The sequence below is a fragment of the Neopelma chrysocephalum genome, unplaced genomic scaffold (genome assembly GCF_003984885.1).
Source record: "Neopelma chrysocephalum unplaced genomic scaffold, ASM398488v2 Primary Assembly neopelma1_59, whole genome shotgun sequence".
Classification (NCBI taxonomy): domain Eukaryota; kingdom Metazoa; phylum Chordata; class Aves; order Passeriformes; family Pipridae; genus Neopelma; species Neopelma chrysocephalum.
In genome coordinates this window covers 12,450,185-12,473,950 of record NW_020897714.1, presented here as the reverse complement: position 1 = coordinate 12,473,950, position 23,766 = coordinate 12,450,185, and the positions used below count along the sequence as shown (strand labels likewise).

Here is a 23,766-nt window from a genome sequence, read left to right as displayed (position 1 = left end):
CTGCAGATTCTAAGTTTCTTTTTAGCTTTCCATCAGTTAAATGGAGTGATACTTCAATACCACAGCAATATCAGAATACTAAACACACAGAAAGTCAAGCAATACACAAATAGTAATACTGCCCTAATACTGCAACACTGCTGCTGTACATACAGTATTAGTCTTGTGCTCTGCTGTCATCCAGCTCTTATTTTGCTGCCCTCTTGAACCTCTGTGGACATTTTCCTCCTTACAGCCTTGCTTCTGTCAGCAGAAATCAGTAACATTTTTCCAGCAGAGAGGAAATTAATTCAGAAAGGGAGGAAAAGCTGGGGCAGTGAAAGTGGATCTTAACCCTCTAGTTCAGCTGGCAGTAAGTAAGAAAAGGCCCCTTCACTTTTCAATCAGAACAAAATCACCAGGGTTAGGGATCAGAAGGCAGGAGAAGGATCTCCAGATCATGGGGGAACACTGAGTGGGGGAGAGGATTGTTTGGGGATAAATCTCATTCTTCAGTGGAGTGGGAAAAGGAAAGAAAACTCAGCATTCTTGGACTGTAGGTCCCTCAGTAGGGGTTATTTGTCCTTTGAAGAGGTCTTGGCCTTTTTTCAGCAAAGTCAGATGCTGCTAGCAAGCAAAGGAAGATGAAATACTTGCCTCCATCTCCCAGCCTTTCAAAGTACTATTTTTGGGTTGCAGGCTGACTTCAATGTCATTGTCAATACTTGATGATATTATGACATTTGGGGTTTATGATACTTATCAACATAAAATTTGAATAGCCTCACAGTGTATTGCTAATTTGAAAACTTCTTAATTTTTTCTCTTTAGTTACACATTTGCCACATTTCCACATTTTTCCTGTAGGGTATAGTACTGTAAGTTTCATTTTAATGTTTTCTAATCCATTCAAAGCAAGGTGATAAATCTGTAGGCTAAAGCCTGCGAGTCATTCCACCTAGTTTCACTGAGAGATTCAAATTAAAAATCTGCTTCTTTTCTGAGGTCAGTGATTATGGGTCAGGATGTTGCCCAGATCTTAAATGGTCTGAAATGAACTTTGTGAATGTCCCTTTCCCTCTGTATTGTCTAAGGTCCTAACTGGAGAAGCTTCTTTAAGTGCATAAAGTTATGTGAGTTCAACACAGACCCACAATCCATGGAAAAAGGTACTATGAGTCCTTTACAAAGGAAGTAAGAGTGTGGGATCGTCAAACTGAGAGAACAAGAAGCCTTAAGCTTCCACTTTGATTCAGATTAAAAATAGGATATAAGGGGATTTATCCCTAACTTGAAAATTTTAGCGTCTATGTGTTTGGTCTCAGACTTTGACTACCACATCATTTCAGTTAGGACAAATCAAATCAGTTTGCTGGTTTTTACCCAGCCTCCTAGGTTGTTGGTTATGGGATATATTTTGTATATGTTTTAGTTATTTTCAGAATTATTATTAAAATTGAATATTAAATAAAGAGAGAAAAGAAGTGTTACTTCTTAGTCTGTAATTTGGGCTGTGATTTAATAGTTGGGTATTATTTTTTTAGCTGTGCAGTGTGAGAGGAAACCTATTGAAGTGTCAAGAGAAAAATCTTCTAACTGTGCAGCTTCTACAGAAAAGATCTACATTCGGAAAGATCTTCGTAGTCCATTAGCTGCAACTCCAACTTTTGTAACAGACAATGAAACAGCAAGGTATGAGTTATACTCAGAAGTAGCTATCTCTGTTGAAAGAGGAAAATTCAGTCTTAAAATTAATTAAAATTAAAATTTGCACTGATTTCTGTCAGATCAACAGGTCTGCTGGAATCAGGAATGTTTGTTAACATTCATCCATCTGCAATAAAAAGTGAACCTACTGTACTGATGACTCCAGATAAGGTATGTGATGATATGACTGATACATTAAGTAGTGCTCATTGCTGTAATTGTGTATGTAAGGAGGGAAGGATGTTCTGTGGTACTTCTGTTTGGTTCAATTAATTTTAAAACACTGCTTTACAACATTAGCCAGTGTTGCAAATGTCTTGTCTTTACGAGAATCCTTTTAGCCTCACATAATAAGAATGCTAAAACCTCTACAAAGTAAATGCCCTTCTTCGCATTTTTAGACAGCTTTAAGGGCTACATTACTTTAATTTTTGTGTTGGGAAGTCCTGATACTTGGCTATTTCCTTGGTATGAATAAAGTGAGGTGTTTGGAAAACCTCTCCTGGCATTATCACAGTGCATTTCATAAATTCTGTTGGATTTTTTTCCCCTGAATCACTACTATTTTTGTAGAGCTAATAAGAGCTATCTCAGCGACAGTCTTATTTCTGAGCTGTTTTTCGTTTGTTTCCCGTTTTGTTACACTTCCTGATCCACTAAAGCTGCAGGGTAACTTCCCTACATATGCACAGTAGGAAGCTTTTGTATTTTTCTAGTTGATACTAAATTACCTCATACTGTTTTCATGCATTTTTCCTTGCTTGCTCTGTCTGCAAAGAGCCCCATCAGAACTTGTGTATTCTATTTCACTTTTCTGGCTCTGTAGAGTATGACAACACAAGCTAAGTGACAGGTACCGTGCTGGTGTTAGCAGCAGCATAGTTGTCTGTAATGATGTGGAAAACATGTCTTACTGCCTCTCTGAGTTGCTGGTCAGTACTGAATCACCTTGTTCACTTGGAGTTACATAAAGACATAAACGCCAAAAAGGCTGCAGCAGAATTCTTTTTCTGCTTGCTTTTAAAGGTGACTTGTTATGCATTCCTTCTTTTTAAACATTCTCCTACCCTATTACTACTGACTTATTTACATGAGGAAGAAAGGAAGATGCTAAAGATATAATCAACTGCAATCTTATAGTGAGTAGAGAAGATAAATCCTCTTTTTGCACTTGCTTATCACCTGCAGTATTCTTTTTGAAAGAAATAGGTAGCTATTACTTTTAAAAGTAAATGTCTAAATATTTCATATTTTAGATGCAGTGCAGTGTCTAATTGCTGTATCATGATTACCCATTTACTGAAAATAGTTTTCTTACAGGTCTATGCATATGCTCAATTCTTCATTTATGTAAAAGTTAGACTCTTCTATTGCAGGTTAACTGCTGCCAATTAACTGAGAATTGAAAACTGTTCTTTTCCCTTAGGTTGAAGCATGTCAAGGAGATTTAAGTACACTGGCAAATGTGGTGACTTCATTAGCAAATCTCAGTAAATGCAAAGACATATCACAAAGCAGTACAGAGCTATCTATGATTGAGAGTTTAAGTAATGGAGATGCATCATTATCTGAACTCAAGCAAGAAGAACAAGCTAGTAGTGATGTTACAAGGTAAGGCATGTTCCACTTGAAAATATTACTCTTTTCGAGAAGGTCTGTGTCAATTCAGACCGATTAAATCATCACAATTAGAAAATTTATCTGCTATAAAAGTAATAGTAATAACAGCGTAAGCTCACGTAGAAGATAAATCTGTAAGATTCTTCCAAGTGAAATCAAAAGGAAGTTCCATTTGAGAAATAAATCCTTTTATTTGTTTGTACTTGAAATTAGTTTCAATTTAAATGTTACAGCTGATTTTCTTACCTTTTGGTTGGCCACACTAAGTAAAGTATGTTGGATCTTGTACTATAGTCTTGGTACTTGGCGTCATCCTGGAAAACTGGTTCATAAGAGATCTCACCTGTGTGAGCATTTTAATGCTATTAATTACCTTAAAAGCTTAAAAGCATTTTCCTTCTACACAGGAGAAGTCACAGAATTCTCACTATTAATACAAATACATTCAGTGAATAACCTACAAACTTGTGTCTTGCCCTGGTTTTAACTGAGCCATTGTGGTGAGAACATGTTCAAGATACTCTGTGTACTCAGTTATTCCATCAATCACAATCATGTTCTTCCTTGGTTGTCATCTCGTGCCAGCTTCTGACAGCTGTCTCAGCAATATTCTTTTACACACCATCTACATTGTACATGCTGTTCTGAAAATGTGTGTGTGGAGTAAACCCATTAAGAGAAAAAAGGTGGGCATATAGTGGTTTGTACTGACTGAAATACAGGATTTCCCCTGCGGTCTCTACTGCTTTGCATAATTGCAAGCAGATTACATTTTTTCTTCTCCTTTCTTTATATACTGCTTAGAAAGTCAGTCTGACTTCTACAGATGCTGATTTGGGCTTTTGTTGTGTCCTGCTAGGTAAAGAATATGCTGTGTAACAATATGATGTGTAAATAGCATTGTTGTACATGCTGATAAACATCATTCAGTACTATGGCTGTTCAAAGAGATGTAGTAATCTTTTATTTCCTTGCACTTTCAGATGCTTATTTTTGCCAAGTTCAGAGTTTCTGTTCAGTTTTAAAAATCTGTCTTTGAAAAGGCATCAGGTTCTCTCAGCCAGAGAGCTTGAAAGAGCTCTGACTCAGCATACTCAAGTTCCAGTAGGTTACATAATAGATTTACAGTGGGGAGCTTCAAGTTAAACATTCCTTTGAAAGGGAAGGTGTTACCCAAGGAGAAACTAAAATTTTTCTCTACATCATTGATTTCCTTGTCAGGCCCTATGCCAGCTTGATCTGTCAGACAGAGATGTTTACTGAAGAAAAGGAGTTTAAGAGATTTCGGAGAGTATGTTTTATCCATCCATACTTTTCATTTATTTTATTATATTCCATTGCTTTCAGCTACAGTAGTTATGCTTTCACTATTGCTGCTATGAACATAGTGTACAACTTTTGCTGCTAATACCCCACTACTTTTATATGCCTTGTCCTCTAATGCTTCATTATGTTCATTCTTTACAGTATATCTGCAGTCCCGTATATCTGTCAGTGACTAAGCCTGACGAAAAGAGAACCAAAGTTGTTTATAGCAAAGGATATCAATAGTGTGTATTTTATTATGGATTATGCCTTGTTTTCTCACTTTGTGGGCTAGACTTTTGTAGCTTTCAGGCAAGCTTTGTTCTAGATTCTCTTTTCATTGGTGTTTTACCTTACAGTCATTGCTCATGTTGAGGCTTCATGTCGGGAAAAGACCCACAAAGCTGAGCCGTGAGGAAGCAAAGTCACTACTGGCTTCTGCTGGCTTACTCCTGCTACAACAAGAATGAGGAAAAAAGTATCATGGGCAGACATGGTTAACCAGTGTACCTGCCTACACTATTAAAAAAGGACTCTTCAGCCTGTGCTGAATAAATACAGGATAGTGACAGATGCATATGCCATTTACCTTTTGGGGAGAGGGGAGGTGGTGTTCCTCTCTTACCTTTCTGTCCCTGCCACATGAAGACCTCTGCAGAGATTCTATTTGTTCCTGAAAAGCACCTTCCACTGAGCTGCGAGGTTTGCCTGTTCTGCCTAAGACTGCAAAGAGTGAGCCATGCAAGACCTGAAACTCAAATCTCCTGGCAGGATTCCAGTTGTATAGCTTGTAGAGCTTAGCCATGAATACATTCCCTTTGTGCCTACTTTGCACTTGCCAGAGACAGAAAATGGCCCACGTATACCTTGTGTATGCCCAGTCACCCTCATGTGTACACATCAAAGTATACAGGCTAGTGAGGATCAAAAAGTAGTTCATTTACCATCTCAAGCCTTGAGGCAGTGTCAGCAGCTCTTTCATTGTGATGTTTCATTTGGTTGTAAATGCTTATATCAAACATCTAGTTTTTTTAGCGTGTTAATGAGTTCAGCGAGCTAGGGAGTGGGGGGGGAAGAGAAGGTGGCAAAGTTCTACTCCAGGCTTCGGCATTAAATCAGTGATTTTAGACTCTGTGATAACAAACACCTCTACAAGTTGAGAATCAGCTCTACATACAAGCTGATAATCAGCTTTTGTGAAGTTTTCAGACCTCAGTTGTGTAAGTTTTTCATGCAACACTGCATACAAATGATGCTGCTCTCAGGATATGTCATCTGTCTGTAGGCAGTGATTGTCTGTGTATTTTTGATTGAAGTTGTGTCAGTTGTGGTTCTCAGGTGTATTTGTGAAGAGAAAAACAACACATCTCTTATCAAGCAGCAAAATACTGAGTAATATATCTATGCTTGTTGTGACATCTCCACTCTAATATTTGTGCTTGTGACAGACAGGAGTCACTGCCACACATCATAGGGACTAAGGATGTTATTGAAAGCATGGGAGTGCTTTTTCTTACATAGTTTGAAGCAGTCTTTTCAAATTCAGTTGAAAAACCTAACCACAACACATTACTTAACAAAGGAAAAAAATCTTACTCTGTGCTTCTTATCAGTAAAATCCTGTAGAATCTATATGTGCACTAAGTGACTGTAACAGCATCTGATAATCAGGTCCTCAAAATGCTCATGCCAGCACTCCCAGTAAACATCACTAAAGAGATCTTGAAAGGCAAACTGTGATTCAGCTGCACAACCAATATGTCAAAACTGTGAATTTGATGGCAACTTGTGTGAACAGGATCTGCTGCTAATTTTTGTTTCAGAGTTCAGTGGAATGTCAGGAAAAGTATGTTACTGACTTCTATTTTCCAAATCTCATTCTTTGAAACAGACGTTTAAATACAGGTTTCAGACCTCATGCATGTTCCTCTTAAATTGAAACGGTCTCTAAAATGAAAGTTTATTTCTTTTTGTTTCTTTGCTTGTTTGTGATCTTACAGGGCATTTGATACTCTTGCAAAAGCATTAAATCCAGGAGAGAGCGCAGCATGTCAGAACTCTGAAAGTATCGATGCCAATGCACAGCTGCTTGGTGGAGAAACAAGCATGAATGTCGTTGAAATAGAGGGGCCACTACTCAGTGATGCTCACGTAGCATTCAGGGTACTGAATATTTTTGTTACTGTTGACTATTTATAACCATTTTAACATAGTAATGTAAAATAATTATCTGATTAAATCTTATTTTGAATTTCTTAGAGGAGTAACTATTATCAGTTACTATTAGTTCAGGTATTTGCATTAATTTCCAATAAATTAATGTGATGAACACCACTTTTGTTCACTGGTTAACTCTTTAGGAAAAAGCACAGCACTCTTCAGTGGTTTAGCTGCACTGTTTATTTTATAGTTTTTTACCTTAAAAATGCTGGGTAATCCATGCAAAAAGATTTACACAGACAAAGTGTTGCATGAAGCAGAGTCAGCATCCACATTCTCACTTGTTAACAGTGGATCTGATGCAATCTGCAACTGGATTTTGAGACTTTTAAGTGTATTTGTCAGTTTCTTCTTTGTGTAGATACCCTATTTTAGTATTAATTGACTTTAATGGTTAAGGGAAAATACAATTTCTGTGTTAGTGAGCCATATATTTTCTGGCGTTATTTCTCATTTTACAAGCCTGGAGAAATTCTTCTATCCCTTTTTTTTCCTCTTCATATTATTCATGGACAAATCAAAAAAGCTTGCTCATCTGCAAACTTCTTCAGTACTAGGTATTTGACTAAACTTTGCCCCTCTTATCAGCGTCTGTTTTGATCAGTCGAATAAACATTTCTAACGCAAATGTCAAGGGGTTTCTTTTTTGAATTGTGTTAGCCAGACTGTTATATTAAGTACTATTAATTTCTGAAGACGGAACTACAACGCTATAGTTAGCAGTTTTGAATCAAATCTCACTTTCTTCACATATGGAAGTAATGTCACTGATTTTGCTCATGGACATTGAGAAAGGTAGAACTGGTCCTTTCTGATGTATATTGGTTATATATTTTGGGAGCAGCTGTGTATTAGGTATTTTACTCACACATCAAAATATTTTTGATGTATTTCTTTGTAAAATATTAATTGAAAGTACAAAAAAAGATGTGACATAGAATTCACACACACTCTCTTCAGGAGTTGTGGTAACCCCTTTAGTGTAAGCAACTTCATTCCAGTTACAGTGATTCTTCTCTCTTATTCTTTGAGTGTCTCAAAAGTTGAGTTTTATTTGGGATTTTCCATCTCCAGGTGTCCCAGACAGGAGTCTTTATCTTCGAATCAGAATTTTTGCCTTTTTTCTTGCTTTTTAGTTACTATAGCATATAACAGTGCGGCTAATAATGAAAAAGTCAGTCATTCAATTTTATGTCAGGATTATATCATGTTTATTTAAAAAAATTTACTTTTTCACTTAAAAGAAACTCTTAAGACTGATTTTTTTCTAAACATATTATGAAGAAAGTAAAAAGTCTTGCACTTTTTTTATGATTGCCAGCTCACCATGCCATCTCCTATGCCTGATTATCTTAACGTTCACTATATCTGCGAGTCTGCCTCCAGGTTGCTTTTTTTGTCCATGCACTGGGCACGTTCCATTCCATCTTTCCAAGCTTTAGGGTAAGTGTTCAGTTACTCTATTCACTTATGTTGTGACTATGTGCTTTTTAATTTTTCATTTTCGCTATCTTCTTCGGGGACTTTTTGATATAAAACTACTTATTAAAACTGTTAGAAATCTTAGTAAGGTAAACTTTCGGAATTAAAACTACTCCCGATTTGAGTCCAATTCAGGATTTTGGTTGGGTTTTGAAGGAAAAAGCAGTAGATTTATAACAATCAAATGCCTGCACACTGCTGCTACTTCAGTATATTTTTAGTAAATAGGAATTCCTATCAGTTTTTTAATAGCTACAGCCTTAGGCAATGTCCTGATTGCTTATCAAGCAATCATCAAATAAAAGCTCCTTTTTTATTTTTACCTTTATAAGGTGAATTAATAGTAGTAATTTTGCCTTTAATAACCTCTATGAATAAAATGGTCAGCTAGATTCATTAAAGATTCAGAATGAAGTTGTCTAATTTCAGAGGATTTTCTAAAAATAAAATAGTTCCTGTAACCAGAAAGTAATTCTTACTATTCTTTTTACAGTTTGTATAACATCCCGCTTCTCCATTGGAATTCAGTGTATCACTTAAAATTCATAAGCTAAATGTAGTAGTCCGTTGCTTATCGTCATGAAAAAACATCTCAAAACTGCATGGGGAAAACTGATTTATGTTATTTTCAGAAGTAATTTTATGAAGATACATCAAACAAATAAAGATACTGTATCAGCTCTGACAAAAATGGAGTATAAATCATGTTTGCTCTCATCTGCAGTGTCTTTCTTTAATTCATTATTAAAATAGCGTATGACTGTGGCAGCAAAGAGAATACTATTTTAAAATGAGGGATTGTCCCCTTTTCCAGGAAGGCTGTCAAAAGAAGGATGATCTGATTAGTATTTGTGTTTGCTCAGATGCTTAAGCCAAATGATTCTACACGATTTAAGGAAAAACGCTATATTGTGTGTAATTAAGCCTGTGTTTTGGAGAAGGAAAAGGGAATATTCTATATAGTTAAAGAATAGCAAAGGTAAAAAATAGGTAAATATGATGTTTTATTTCGGTAGAAATTGTTGCCCTGCAGAATTTAAAAATACATAGCAGATTAACATAGTACATTACATCATTATCATTTTTTAAAGGTGTTTGTAACAGAGAGACACTGCAAATTAGTACTCTAATGAAAAATGGGAATTGCTTTTTTAAAAATAAAATATTATACAGAAGACCTGTCTCTCAAAAAAGATTTAGCAAGAAATGCTTGTAGAAAAATCTGCACATGTTCTTTTAATATGTTACTTCCCAATATATTTTTCTGTTTGAGTAAAAAATATGGAGGAGTAAACTGTCTTAATAGTGTTAATATCCACCTGTGCTAGCATTTACAGACCCAGACAAGATCATGGGCAACAGTATATTTAAACACCATTTAACATCAATATAGTTTTCCTTTTGAAGAGCCTTAAAATAGGAACTATTTTCAAGTGGAAATTTATTTGAAATTAATGCAGTCTTTTTAGTTTGAGCACATTATGTCCTATAATTTTGACTTTTAGAAGGGTGACTCATTTCACTTTTTAAATGAAGAGAAATTCATGGAGCTGATGAGCCAAACCAAAACCATAGTAATGGTTTTGTAAGGAAGATGGATAATTGGATGGATATCCAGATGGTTCCCTCCTCAGGCAATGTTCTCCTTAGTCACATCAAGATAGTTGCCTTTGGCCTAATCATGTAGGTAATGATACCAAATCACTGTTTAGTTCATCTTCCTGCACAAGCATCTTGGTAGGCAAGAGAGTTTCCTACTGAAACATTCATCAGGCCGGTTACAGCCTCTTAGTGTTTTGAGGCCGCTTAAGCAAACTTGAGAGCTGGTTCTGGTCTAAGTTTGATCAGCCATAAAGATGCTTTAGATGATATGTTTATCTGCACACATATCAGATGAGTAGCCAGTACGCCCTTTTTTCACTGTTTCTCAGCATAGTCCTTTTGACAGGAGCTGAATGAGGATGTGACAAATATGTGTAGAAGCTATATGTACAGTATCATGTCTTCCAAGAACTTGATCATAGTAAAAAACATTGCCCTCAGCAAGGTTTGTGTAATCCAGTTAAGAACAAGGCTACATTCACGTGTCATTTGGCGTCTTTGTATTGCAGCAAATCATCAAAAATGTTCTTGAAGATTACATCTTCGTTCTTGCAAAAATCTATTCCATTGTATTTTTGTAGTTGAAATCCTAGCTTTAATATGCTTTTCTTCCTTGATAGGTCTTGTGCTTCTTTTATATTTCCATTATTTATATTCACTGGATAAAACTGTGAAACATGGTACCTGACTTTGACTCCTTACTAGTAGGATTTCCTTTTTAAGGTACTGAGCTCTTGTTAAGCTCTGCGAATTAGAGATGCTTGCCATTACTGAAAGTTAGGTTACTAATATGGAAGTGGCTGGACTGCATTGATATATTTAATTTTAAGTTTCAGCATTTGAAAAAAAATCCTGACTACAGATGAAGCTGAATGTAAGGACTAATTCTTTCAGCAAAGAAATCCTCACGACTGTTACTTGTACTTTGAAGTCTGTATTTCAAACCTTATTCCAGACATGAAAGGAATGCAGAAAATAGCAGTCAGGAAGCTCGAAAGCTTGATCTCACATGTTCCATTTCACACGTATCTTCATTTAAAAAGTTATACCGACCTGTCCGTTTTCAAGTGAAAAAAAAAGAAAAAGACGTTTGAGTCTGTTCTACATCCACAGTACAGGGACAGTGCAAACTTTTTTTTTGTCCATGCATGTAAATTTTATTCAGAAACTAGTGTAAATCCTAAGAAAACTAGCATGATGGAGTATGCTGCGACAGTTGTCATTTATTGTAACTTCAGCTTGCTTTTGTGATGGAAATCTATCTCGTTTTAGGTCAATTTCTTTACAAAAGTCACTTTAAACCAGGTATTTTAATTCTAGCATGAAAAGAAAAAGGATACAGGGCTTCAGTTTGGTAGTGGTTGCAATGGTTGAATTAAATTAATGTTTTATGAAGTGTTCTTCAAATTAAAAAGAAGTGTGAATGCAAATGGCTGGTTTTATTAAGTGATATTATTGTGTTTTTTAATAGACAGGATAACAGCATATCATTAGTAAAAGCCTGCTGGAATGAACTTTTTACGCTTGGTCTAGCACAATGTTCACAAGTTATGAATGTGGCAACTATATTATCTGCGTTTGTTAATCACCTTCAAGGCAGTTTACAGCAAGGTAAGTTGTATACTGTGCACACATCGGACTTGGGGAATTGCTTGTTTTTTAAGTTTTGAACTGCACAGAAACTTTTTACTTATCCTTCAGTTGTTAATGTAAGTTTGCTGTTTACAGAATTTCATGGTTAGTATTGAAACAAATAATATTAGAAACTTCAGTTCACAAGATAGAATTTTTTAGCAATTTTGCAAAAATCAGCTATGCTAATATTTACCTCCAAATTAAAAAGAAATAAATATACCTATATATATAACAATTATCCATCTGTCTAATATGGGTTAGCATTTACTGGGGTTGATTTTATTATGTATGGTAATGTCTAATAGTGTTCTGCTGTTCTGTTAATATCATCAGCCCAAATTAGGAATATTTTGGGCGACATCCATGTTGAGAACACAAGTGTACTGTGAATATGATTCCCCTGTATCAAGTGTATAAAGTAATGACCCACCTGTCCTTTCTGTTCATAGCTGTGACACAAAGCAGCTGAACGCCAACTTGGTGATACACTTCCTTTACATAACTTGGCTTGTTGACTTCTGTATACCAGTTTTAGTCTAGATGCAAGTCTTCATCAGATCTTCCCTAAATACACTTTGTTCTTTGTTAATCCTATGTTCTGCATCTTTGGCATATTTTTTATTCAAATGAAAGACATGTCAGTTGACCTCTTTCATTCTGTTCTTCTGAGCAGGAGAGGAGACTTTTAGCTCATCTTTGTGTGCTTGTGAACTTGCTTTGTGTGCTTGAAGGTTGTCAGCACTAAAAGCTAACCAGTCAGTAGTCTTCATCAGTTCATAGTCCTAACTCATTATTAATAAGGCACATGCACATACAAAAATCTAAGCATTTTCAGGTTTGACTAGATTTTTGAGTTGTTTGCTGTTAGGGATATGAAAATTCACTGTTGTTGATGCTATGCAAACACAGATTGGTCAGCTGGAAAAAAACAGCTCACTTGACTATAGATTTTTCATCTTCTTTTATGATTAGGTAATTAAAGAACTACTGCTGAGGGATTTTCATGATTGAAAACTATCCACAAGATGCTCCTATAAATAACAATTGTTTAAAAAAACCTGACCCAACTACAAAATGTACTGGATTAGCTAAAGATACTAACAAAACTGTGATTGTCTTTAGGGGGGATATAAATTGAATCTGTAAATATGGTCTATGTAATTTTTAAAGCATGTTCACCAAAACAGGTATTTTAATAATTAATTATGGTTTTATCATTACTACAAATCCGTATTTCTACCATTTAAATAGGGAATTCAGTTTGAATGCAAAAACCAGTTGTGCAGTAGGCCAGCTGCAGTATCTCCAAGAGATAACAAGTTTGTGGTGTCCAGGGGCTTTAGTTTGATGGATTATGAAGGGAACGAGATTTTCAGGCTGACCCAAAGGGAACAGCTATGCACCAACCACATTCCCCTCAATGCAAATCAGGGAAGGTGTATAGTACACTTTTTGCAGCAGTGGGGTGGTCTTTGATTAAGATAACCCATGAAGCTGTACACTAACCTGCTGCATGGCACCTGACCCTGAGACATAGAGTGAGATCTGCAGTAGCAGTGTATTCTTTACTTACACATAGTCTCTTCCTTCCTTGATCATTTCAAGCTCTAGTCCATGCCTGATTACTGGAGGCTTTAGTGGCAGGAGGAGTCCTTAGTGTACAATTGAAATGGGGAAAAAGGGTTGTTATAGTCCATAATTGTTGGTGTCAAGATTATTCAGACCTAATAGGAATTTATAGATGGCGTAGATTTCCCAGTGTTTGAATCTAATAAAATAATTATTTTTAATATTCCAGTGTGAGCGCATTTTTTGCATGTGTGTTGACTTGGCATTTTATATTTATGTGTGTGTTGACTTAGATAAGCTGCCAACAGACAGAGGAAGACTAGTAATGGAGCATGTCTTCAAATTGCAAGAGTTCTGTAACAGCATGGTTAAGCTTTGTCTAGATGGATATGAATATGCATATTTGAAAGCTATCGTCCTCTTCAGCCCTGGTATGTAATTATTCCAAATGTAAAACTTTAACTGTGCTATTTGTTGCCATATAACTTCTGCCTGTTTCATCATACTGTTATTTGCAGAATTACTGCCTCATTTGTTGAGGAATCTTGGAGGGTGTGTAATGAGGACTGTAGGAAGAGGAGGGTTAATCTTTTAATGTAAATAGTTGGATATTGCTTTGGGGACTTTTTTTGCAGGGGGACTTTAATTCTTTTTATTTGGGAGTCTTATTCTTACCTCTGCCACTGATGCTTCTTGTTGGTTTGGGTTTGGTTTTTTGGTTGTTTTTTTTTTCCTTTTAATTTATTTCTATATTGCTCTTAATTATGTGCCTCTTTTCTGGGGTACATTTTCTGAGGACCTGCAGTTTAATTTTCCGAAGTGTTGCTCTTGCACATCCAGCTGAGATGGATTGAAGTTGGGTTTTTAACGTATGAAAGATTTATCTCTCTGGTCATCGATTCTCACATGCAAAATTACAGAAACATCACCTTACTCCACACAGATATTTTAATAATGCAAATAGCATTTCTGGTGAGTGAACACCACAAACGTTCCCTTATATTATTATTTTTTCTGTCTTCTAAACACTATTTGCTTAATGTACTCTCTGTAGTGTTAATGCACATATATTAGACAGTGAAGGTAAAATAATTATTTTTTCCTTATGGGTGATTAGTCTACAATAAGGAGGAAAGAGTCCTATGGTTATGGTAGATAGTGACTGAGTTGTTAGATTGTGTCACCAGTATAACTGGACTGTAGAAATTACAAAATTAATTTTCTTTATTTGAAAGTTGTAGAATTAACTTTTCACTAAAGGCATTCAGATATTAGATCAGTATCCTGCAGGTCTTAGATTCATCATTCAGAATTGGGATTTAATATAAAGCCAAAACCAAATATTTGATAAAAGAAAAATTTATAAACCTCAAGTACTTTCTGTATCTCCAAGAATTTTTCACTGTCACATTTAGAAAGTAAATCTTCAGTCACTCCCTTTTGCATTTGAAAGTTTTAAAGGCATCAACAGCTTCCTTAATACTTGTTGCTCTGCCTTTTGTAGATGATGATGTCCCATAGAAAAGATTGGAGCAGATGTTAAAAAGCTGACAGAATCTTAGTGACCTTCCCTTGTCTGTAGTGTAGGACATGGAGGAGAGCTGGGTATTTGGTTCTTGTCAGTTCTGTAGATTTATTAGATCTTAGAAACCTTTCTTTTTCCATTCAGTTGCAGTTCACCCTTTCACAGAAATATCAGTTGAGGTGAGCAATTTTTTTGGAATTTGGACACTTCCAAAATGTAAATTCTAATATATAGAATTTATATATTGTGAGGTTCTTGCTTTGCAGTTTCCCTCATATTTGCATGATCTTTTCTATATGTAGTATCTACAAGAAGTATCTTTATCTCCCAGTAAAAGTGGCAGCATCAGCAGGAATTCATGGCATTCATCTAAGTGCGCAAACAAAACCCTGCATATCTTCCATTGATACACACACACGCGCGCATTGCATTAATGGAAGACTACTGAGATGAAACAATTCTTGCAAATAAGAGGTGGTATAAGTAGAGTCAGAACCTTCCAGGAAAGATGATAAATTCCCAGAGGATATTGCAGTGATACTCTTCTATTGTGGATCCCTAATGAAAATCAGACCCTGTGTGTTTTCATTATGGAACATAATCCTGTTGTCAGTCCTCATGGCTAGGAAGGTCTTGCATGGTTTTATGTGTTTGCTTTTACAGTCCGCTGAATCACAGGAACAGTTTCAGCTTCTTGATAAGCAGGACCTACCATGAGTTTAAACACAGTATTAAGCATGCTTTAAAATGTTTGCAGTTTTTCTTTTCTGCTGAGGACTGAAGAGTTGCCTGGACTTTTTGTCATTATTTCAGAAGAGGCAGAGATTTTCTCTAAGTGAATGGCAGGAGGGTGTTTGCTGGTTTAATTTTAGTAGATAATGCTTGCAGGAGATGTAATTCTCCCTTAGGTTTCTTACTCCAAAGTAGTCCTTTCATGGCATTCCTATACTGAGAACTTGTACACGTTGTACAAGTACACATTGTACACATACAAAGAAAATGATGGAAGAATACCTCAAGCCCTTTTTCTTAGAATGATGTCCACTAGGACTTATGATAGAATCCTTTGGAAAAATCAGTCCTGTCAGACACCTGAAAATACTAGTCTAGGAACCTTGTACTTGCAAAACAATATTTACTTATTTGTTCAGATTTAAATTTATTTATCTCCTTTCAGTTATACTTGACAACACATAAGGTCGAAGGAAAAATATGTTGGGAAAAGACTATCCAGTCACATGATGGAGAAAAATTTTCTTTAGCTCACATGTTTTCAGGATCACATTACTAATGATATGTATCTGCTTTAATGGCAACATGTTCTCAATACTCTTGATCCTGTGAGCCATATAACAAAATCTTCATATACCTGAAAGTCATATTTAGTATCTTGAACGGAAGGTTGTTCTGGCAATGATTCACAGGCCAGGAATTACAATTGCAGGTATTTTACTGCTCTGCTACAGAATGGGGCTGGGCTGCACATGCAGCAGAGCCCTAGGCTAAGAACCTCTGCTTTAGTAGGCCCTGGTGATTTTCTGTCTTCTGTGCCAAGCCAGCTGTTTGATTGCCACAGGACAGCCTTGGGCAAAGAGATCAGTGTAAAGGGTGTGCCGAGAAGACTTGGCTGCAAGTGTACTAGCAGTGATCTTCAAAGTACTGTTTCCAGAACTTGACTTTTAGCTGCGTTCCTGACATTGCTCTAAAAGCAGTGCCATGAAGTGGTGCATTTTACTTGACAACGATAACTCTTCGAGATATGTTGCTTTGTATGAACTAATTAACCTCTTGTCCTCTGCATGAATTCGAAATCATGCTTTCAGAATGACTGAATTACTATATAGAACAAAATACTCCTCTGTGAAATGACGCATTGAGGGGAGTCCAACGTATCACCTAACTGCTGAATTGCTTCCAAAGCTTCTTTATCCACAGAGCAAAAATCTCTTGGGTTTGTTTACTGGTTTTGTGTATTTGGAGAGGAGCATGATTGTTAGAAACAGTCTTTTATCTCACAAAATTTGGCAGCTCATTTAAGATGCCATTTGTGCAAAATAAAATCTATGTGATTTGTTATGCTACTATGACAGTAAAATTTTTTCATTAAGATGGATAATAAAAATTACAGACCATGTAGAGAGTTCAGAATTACTGGGTAATAATTTCCTAATGTGACCTGGCAGTTAGGTTGATATCCTTTCATTTTAGCAAGATTAAGATTTCAAATATTCAATCACTGCTAAAAATCATGTGGAGCACATTTGAAATTTTTGCACCAAATAGTTGAAAAAAAAAATTATCTGCTATATATCTTTCACAGTTTTTAGGAAACAAATGGTTCACAGCTTTTTATTCTGCTTTTTCTGCTGATCTTAATTTTATCCTTCACATCCCACCCAAATACTATTTGTGCATACAATATTTCAGTAAATGTCAGTGTATTGAAACAATGCTGTTCTACTGCTACACAGAGAAGAGTGGTATCATCAAGATTATTGTAAACATTGCAAGCACTGAATTTATTTGAACTCTTCAAAATGTCTGGTTTTATTTATGAAAAGCTAAGTAAAACATAAGCATAGAGGAAGGGAAATATAAGGAAGTAGTGTCCTCCACTAAAAGTGGAGTTGCTGCAGCTACCACATAATTATTTCAGTATGTTTACAGTTGGAAAATCTGGATGGATTTTAATGCAGCTTGTATAGAACAGGTATAACAATGAAGAGCGTTTGTTTTGGTTTTTTTTTCAGATCACCCAGGTCTAGAAAATGTGGTACAGATTGAGAAATTTCAAGAAAAGGCTTATATGGAGTTCCAGGACTATGTAACAAAGGCATATCCAGATGATACTTACAGGTCTGTAAATTTAGATGCTTACTTGATTGATTGTCTTTTCAGAGTCATTGATGGTACTGATTTGTACAGTATTTCATGTAATAGATAATGTACATTTTCTTCTTACCTCCTTAAAGGTAAAAAATTACCTTTAGAACGTTTCAAATATTATGCGTACGCTCATACATACTATGAGTACTATTTGTCTACTCATTTATTATTAATTTCTAAAATTAAATATCAGAAATAAATATTATTAACATTCAATTTGAATTGCACCTATTTGGAATATTTTCTCATTTAGACTAAATCCAAACATTATACAGTCCATGTAATTGACAGGCATACTCACATGTTCTGTACTGTTAAAGACATGACTAAACATAAATTTGCTGCTCTCCTGATTTAAATATTTAAGCCTTTCATTAACTAGATAGAACAAATTTTGACCAGTAATGTCCCTTGTCAGTTTTTTCTCTTCTTTAACTAATAATTTCATTGTGAATAACACCAAAATCTGTGATCTGCCAAGTAACACTTTTTCCCAAACTTATTTTCCAGACTGTCTAGACTTCTCCTCCGATTGCCTGCTCTTAGGCTGATGAGCGCTGCCATCACTGAAGAGCTGTTCTTCGCAGGACTAATTGGAAATGTCCAGATTGATAGCATCATCCCATATATTCTGCGAATGGAGACAGCAGACTACAACTCCCAGATCATAGGTCATGCCGTATAAAAGTAGCAGTCCAGGATTCTGTACCATGGCAGTCATGGTGATGTAAATGCATACCCTGTCTCCAAGAGATGGTAATAAGCCTTCCAATGCACCTTTCCAAAGAAGGCTCATATTCCTCCTTTCCAGTACACTTGGGAAACGTGGTGGAGTGTATTATGATATAGGATCGCTTCCTATTTTTCATCTATCTTCAAGGACTTGTAAATTAACTTGATATCTGAAGAAAGTAAGAATTGTCTATCCTATTTTTGTAGATAGACGGACTTGGAATATTTGTTTATGAAGTCCAGGCTTATGAGGAAACTGAAGAAGCTTTGACTGAACTAAGGTATCTTGAGTTAGTGTGATGTTTTAGAGAAATAAATTAACTTTCCTCTCCAAGTTGTGTTTTCAGTGTTTTGCTGCTAGCTCATTCTTACTTATCAAATTGAAAATACATGATCAAACATCCTGAAAAGGCCAGTGTTTCCATGCAAACAAGACCAAACTTAGTTTTGGCTTTTGTTTTGAAGAGAATTGTTTCTTGCTGAACTGAACGCTGGATACCATTACAAGTTCAGGGAAAGTAGAGGAAGTTCACATTTTAAAATATTCTGTTGTTACGTTGATGCACTTGATCAGAAGTGAAGCAGCGAAGAGTCAGTACTGTTTTGCAGATGCAACAGAACACTGTGTTGTAGTATCACATTGTGGTAGACATAAGCTGGTTTATACTGTGAAAAACTGACAGAAGTGTGTACTGCAGATATTCAAAGACAGCATACTCCTTTTTTTTCTGGTCTCAAAACTTAAAGCTTTTTCACCCCACCCTTCCCTCTTTCATACTCAGTGCCCAGTGATGGAGGCATTCTAGATGCCTCTTAACTTGTGCCCGTGTCTTTATTTTTTTATTATCGTTAGCCTTTGGCTATGTAGTTCTCTTTTCCAACCAGTCCTGAATGATTATTTTTTAAATTTGAGTTTGTCAAATCCAGTGCTCCTCCCTATAGGAGCATGGTCTCTGCTGCTTTTCCTTTCCTCATTAGAAATGGGTCTAGATACTCCATACATGTTCCCTGAATCATACTCCATGGCTCCACCTAAGAATGGATTTTAATGTTTTTCAATCTTGAGGCATGTGACTCACTTGACAAGTAATACTGACACATCCCTAGCACATTTATTACTTGTTGCTTAAAGTGAGAGAAGTATCCCAGTGAAAGTGTTGGTCTATTTCAGACAATAGCATTTAGGATTATCTGAATCTTGGATCAAGACCAAGTTCTATTTAGCATGAACTCTTTCTTTCTCTGGCAAAACTGGGTGAGGAAGAGCCTCACCCAATCAAGAAACACATGGTTGCATCAAAAATTGCTTAGCCAAAAGATCAGCTTAAAAGGAAGCCCTTGCCCACTCAGCAGTAGCAGCTCCAAGGCCACCCTAACACCAAGAGACTACTAAATGAGAATTGAGTTCTGTAGTTCTTGAGTTCTGTAGTTTTTCTCAGCACCTGTCAAAAAGAACCAGTCAAAAAGAATCTGAGAACTGCCTCTGACCCTGAATTTCTGTGTTCCTGTCAATTCTACTAACTGAGCTGCTTGGATCTTCCTCCACCCAAGCTCTGTAATAAAAGACTGTATCATAGAATCACAGAATCAGAGAACGGTTTGGGTTGGAAGGTATCTTAAAGCTCATCTTTTTCCAACCCCCTGCGTGAACAGGGATGCCTTCCACTAGACTAGGTTGCTCAAAGCCTCATCTAGCCTAGCTTTGGACACTTCCAGGGATGGGGCATCCACAACTTCTCTGGGCAGCCTGTTCCAGTGCCTCACCACCCTCACAATAAATAATTTCTTCCTAATATCTAATTTAAACCTACTCTCTTTCAGTTTGATACCATTCCTCCCTGTAGTCTCTTTCCATTTTTCTTGTAGGCTCCCTTCAGGTACTGGAAGGTGCCTAAGCCTTCTCTTTTCCAAGCTGAACAGTCCCAATTTTCTTAGCCTTTCCTTGCTGGAGAGGTGCTCCATCCCTCTAATCAACTTGATGGCCCTCCTCTGGACTCACTCCAACAGATCAATGTCCTTCCTGTGCTTGGGACCCCCAAACCTGGATGCAGCACTCCAGGTGAGGTCTCACCTGAGCAGAGTAGAGGGGCAGAATCCTGCCCCTCACCCTGCTGTCCACACTGCTTTTGATGCAGCCCAGGACACAATTGGCTTTCTGGGCTGTGAGTGCACATTGCCGGGTCATGTCCAGCCTCTCATCCAACAGCACCCCCAAATCCTTCTCTGCAGGGCTGCTCTCGGTCCTTTCATCCCCCAACCTGTATTGATGCTGGGGGTTGCCCTGACCCAGGTGCAGCACCTTGCACTTGGTCTTGTTATACCTTATGAGATTCCAGTGGGTCCACTGGATGCCATCCAGAGCAGGTCCCTCTGGATGGCATCCCATTATTCAAGTGTGTCAACCACACCACTCAGCTTGGTGCCGTCTGCAAACTTGGTGAGGGTGCACTCGATTCCTTCATCTGTGTCATTAATGAACATATTAAATAACACTGGTTATTAAATAATACAGACCCCTGAAGGACACCACTTGTCACTGATGTTCATCTGACTCTGAGTCACTGACCACTACCCTCTGGATGTGACCATCCATCCACTTTTTTATCCATCTAACAGTCCACCCATCAAATCTATCTCTCTCCCATTTAGAAAGAAGGGTGTTGTGGTGGACAGTGCTACAGGATTGGTCATATCCAATCCACAGACCAATGCACTCAGAGCTGTGGACCCCTAATGGGATGGAGCCACACCCTCTGCTGTGCCTTGGCACTTACTGAGTTGCTGGAGGACAGCTTTTAGTGTGGAGCTCTTCCCACATGGAATGTGGTGAAACTCTACCTTGTGTTGGAATGTTTTGGGGGAGAATGTTGTGCGGGAATGTTTTGCATCAGAACCTTTTTCTCTGGATTTCTGTTCTTGCTTCCCCTTTGTGCCCTAGTCTGAACACAAGTTAGCCGACTGCAGTAACGCATGAACTGCCATCACCACTGACTGCTGGGTCAAGACTACTTTCTTAGGATGTGTTAACTCATAAGTACAAAAACCTTGGTCATGCTTCACATGAGGTCGTTCAAATTCAGGCATTTGTGTATTAACGGGACAAAAAACCCACCCATTTTATAATCTTGGATACCTCTGACATTTGGACCTCTAAAGAGCCAAAGTGCATACATACAACAAACACATTGCAAGCAGCTCTGACTACTGGTGACCTTTTCCCCAAAAAAGTTTTCTTACGTTTTCGTAATAATATATTTTCATCATAAGTTCAAGATTGATAAAAAGGTAGAGCGCAGCCAGTCTGTGCTGCCTGCCAAGTAATCTCTCTTGTCTTCATGACGATCTAGAAGCTCTCATACTGGAGATTGTTAATTCAGTGTTACTCACTTTGTTCAGCAAGATCTTCATTAATTATTTTTAAATTATTTTATTAATCATTCTTAAACTATAAATTCACGATTTTGATAAGGAATGAGGCATACCTGGGTTTTCTCAGGAATGGGAGCTTTAAAACAGGTAAATAAAGGAATGAACATGGTTTTTCCTTATTTATACGTGTTAACCATTGCAGTCATCTGACAGTAATGCACAGCTCATGAAAAAGCTAAATGGTGAAGTTCTGGTTTTGTTTTGGTTATTTTAACATAACCTACTCAGTTAAATGGAGCATATCAAGTTACCTTCAACTCAGGCCTTTAGTGTTTCTAACATTATGATGACATGATCTCACCACCTGTGTGATTTATTGTCATTTATAGTCTTGTGAGAGAATGTTCTTTGGTATTGAATGAAAGGCTGGCGAATATTAGTGGTTTCTGTCAGTAACATTGTCAATCAGCTAACAAAAATATGAGTATTGAAGCTCACTCCACCATGGATGTTAAAATATCTCAGTATTTTTGTGATTTCACTTCTAGCTTATTTTTCAACTTTTTGATCTTCGACAGTCTTGACGTTTTCAGAGCTAATCAGGATTTAACCAAACTGTGGCATTTACTAGCCAAAAATAAGATGACTCTTTGCTAATGAAAGGGCAAGTTTAGTTTCAACAAAATTTTCAATGTTAAGAGTAAGAAAAATAATTTTCATATAAATCACATGAAAGGAAAAAAAACAATTTTATGCATTTTAAAATCCTATGATTTAAAGTTGAGAGTACTGTTACACATAACAAGCTTACTAGTTCAAATATTTTTAATGAAACTATATGTTGCACATGTATATGTGGGTTGTTTCATACTGCTAAAGTTCCTAGTGCAAATAACTGTTTTATTTAAACTTTTTTCAAAAGTACATTCATTGCAATACCTTGCACAGTTACAGACTTATCTGTCCATACATTTATTATTGTCGTGTGGTCTTCAGTGTCAGTGAAAGTCAGTCTGTTCATTTTGAAACTGGTCTGTTCATTTTGTTCAGCCTTTGCAGTTTGGTAGTACATCAGTTTCAGTGTAAGCAATACAATGTCACTGTAGTTGTCTCGCTGTTGTATAAAAAAAATCACTATAAATGTCTTGAAACCTGGCTAAATCAGAAAATTCTATTTTGGATGTATTTTTAAAAATAAATTGTAACTTTCTATTATAGAAAACAATTGCAATATCCTATTAGTTTGTTAGTGTTTTATACAGATTGTCTTATAGACCTAGAACACTGTATATGATTACAAAGAGTTTGTGGATCTTTCACATTTTTTTTTACACTATGTACTATTGTCAGTTATATTCAGTCTCTGGGATTTGTGATAGCTGCAATATCTTGCTGTTTGCTAATCTTTGTTGCTATTAACCCTTTGTTTCCATGCTTACTACTTTCTGGCCTATGAATTTGAAAATCAATAGTTTATTGTAAAATTTAATTTACCAATGATTTGGTTTTTAAAATACTATATAAAAATATGTATTGTAATGAACCCTGATCACAGATCTTCATGTCATATAATGCCATAATGGATATTTGAAAATTAGTATTTGATTCATTATGGATCAGTTTTACGTTGAAAGTTATAGTATGGTTGAACAAAGTTTTTTTTCTTTTGAAAGAAACAGACCTCAGACCTTATTGAGATAAGTAAACTTATCTCAATTTTAAATACTACTGGATAAACAATGAATTTATTAATGTTTAGAATGGTGAAATTAGCACAAGTTTTGGTCTATTCCAGAATTTATTTCTCCACGATAATTGAAAAAGTGGGTTTTTTTAGCCTTTGTCTTCTATTATAAATGAATGTGACATTTGCATGGATGTGCAGATAACCCTGAACAGTATCCCAAATGAAAAATTAGTTACCGTTCTTTCCATGTTTAAATTCTGAAATGCTTTTATCATGAAGTAAATTAATTACCCACTGACACACTGCAGAGAAAATGTTTCTAAGGGGCACTGGCAAAAGATAAAGTTTGGATGATACAACAAGTTTATTAATTATGAGAGCTGGAAATAAGTATTTAGAGTCTCTTCCCCATCAAAATTTACTCCAGGCTCTATCTTGCCTCTGTTTT

At 36.4% G+C, this 23,766-nt stretch overlaps 1 protein-coding gene across 5 annotated transcripts in view; it reads left to right on the top strand.

Moving 5' to 3' along the window:
• NR2C1 (nuclear receptor subfamily 2 group C member 1) overlaps nt 1–18,596 on the top strand; it is a 50,889-nt gene extending 32,293 nt beyond the window's left edge. For all 5 annotated transcript variants that reach the window (XM_027679901.1, XM_027679902.1, XM_027679899.1 and 2 more), the window contains 9 exons: nt 1,524–1,671; nt 1,767–1,857; nt 3,113–3,297; nt 6,612–6,774; nt 8,153–8,274; nt 11,387–11,526; nt 13,413–13,550; nt 17,395–17,500; nt 18,041–18,596. In XM_027679901.1, coding sequence (XP_027535702.1) covers nt 1,524–1,671; nt 1,767–1,857; nt 3,113–3,297; nt 6,612–6,774; nt 8,153–8,274; nt 11,387–11,526; nt 13,413–13,550; nt 17,395–17,500; nt 18,041–18,215 — 1,268 coding nt within the window. In that variant the 3' untranslated portion in view covers nt 18,216–18,596. The remainder of the gene's footprint in view (nt 1–1,523; nt 1,672–1,766; nt 1,858–3,112; nt 3,298–6,611; nt 6,775–8,152; nt 8,275–11,386; nt 11,527–13,412; nt 13,551–17,394; nt 17,501–18,040) is intronic.
• Nucleotides 18,597–23,766: the final 5,170 nt, after the last annotated feature.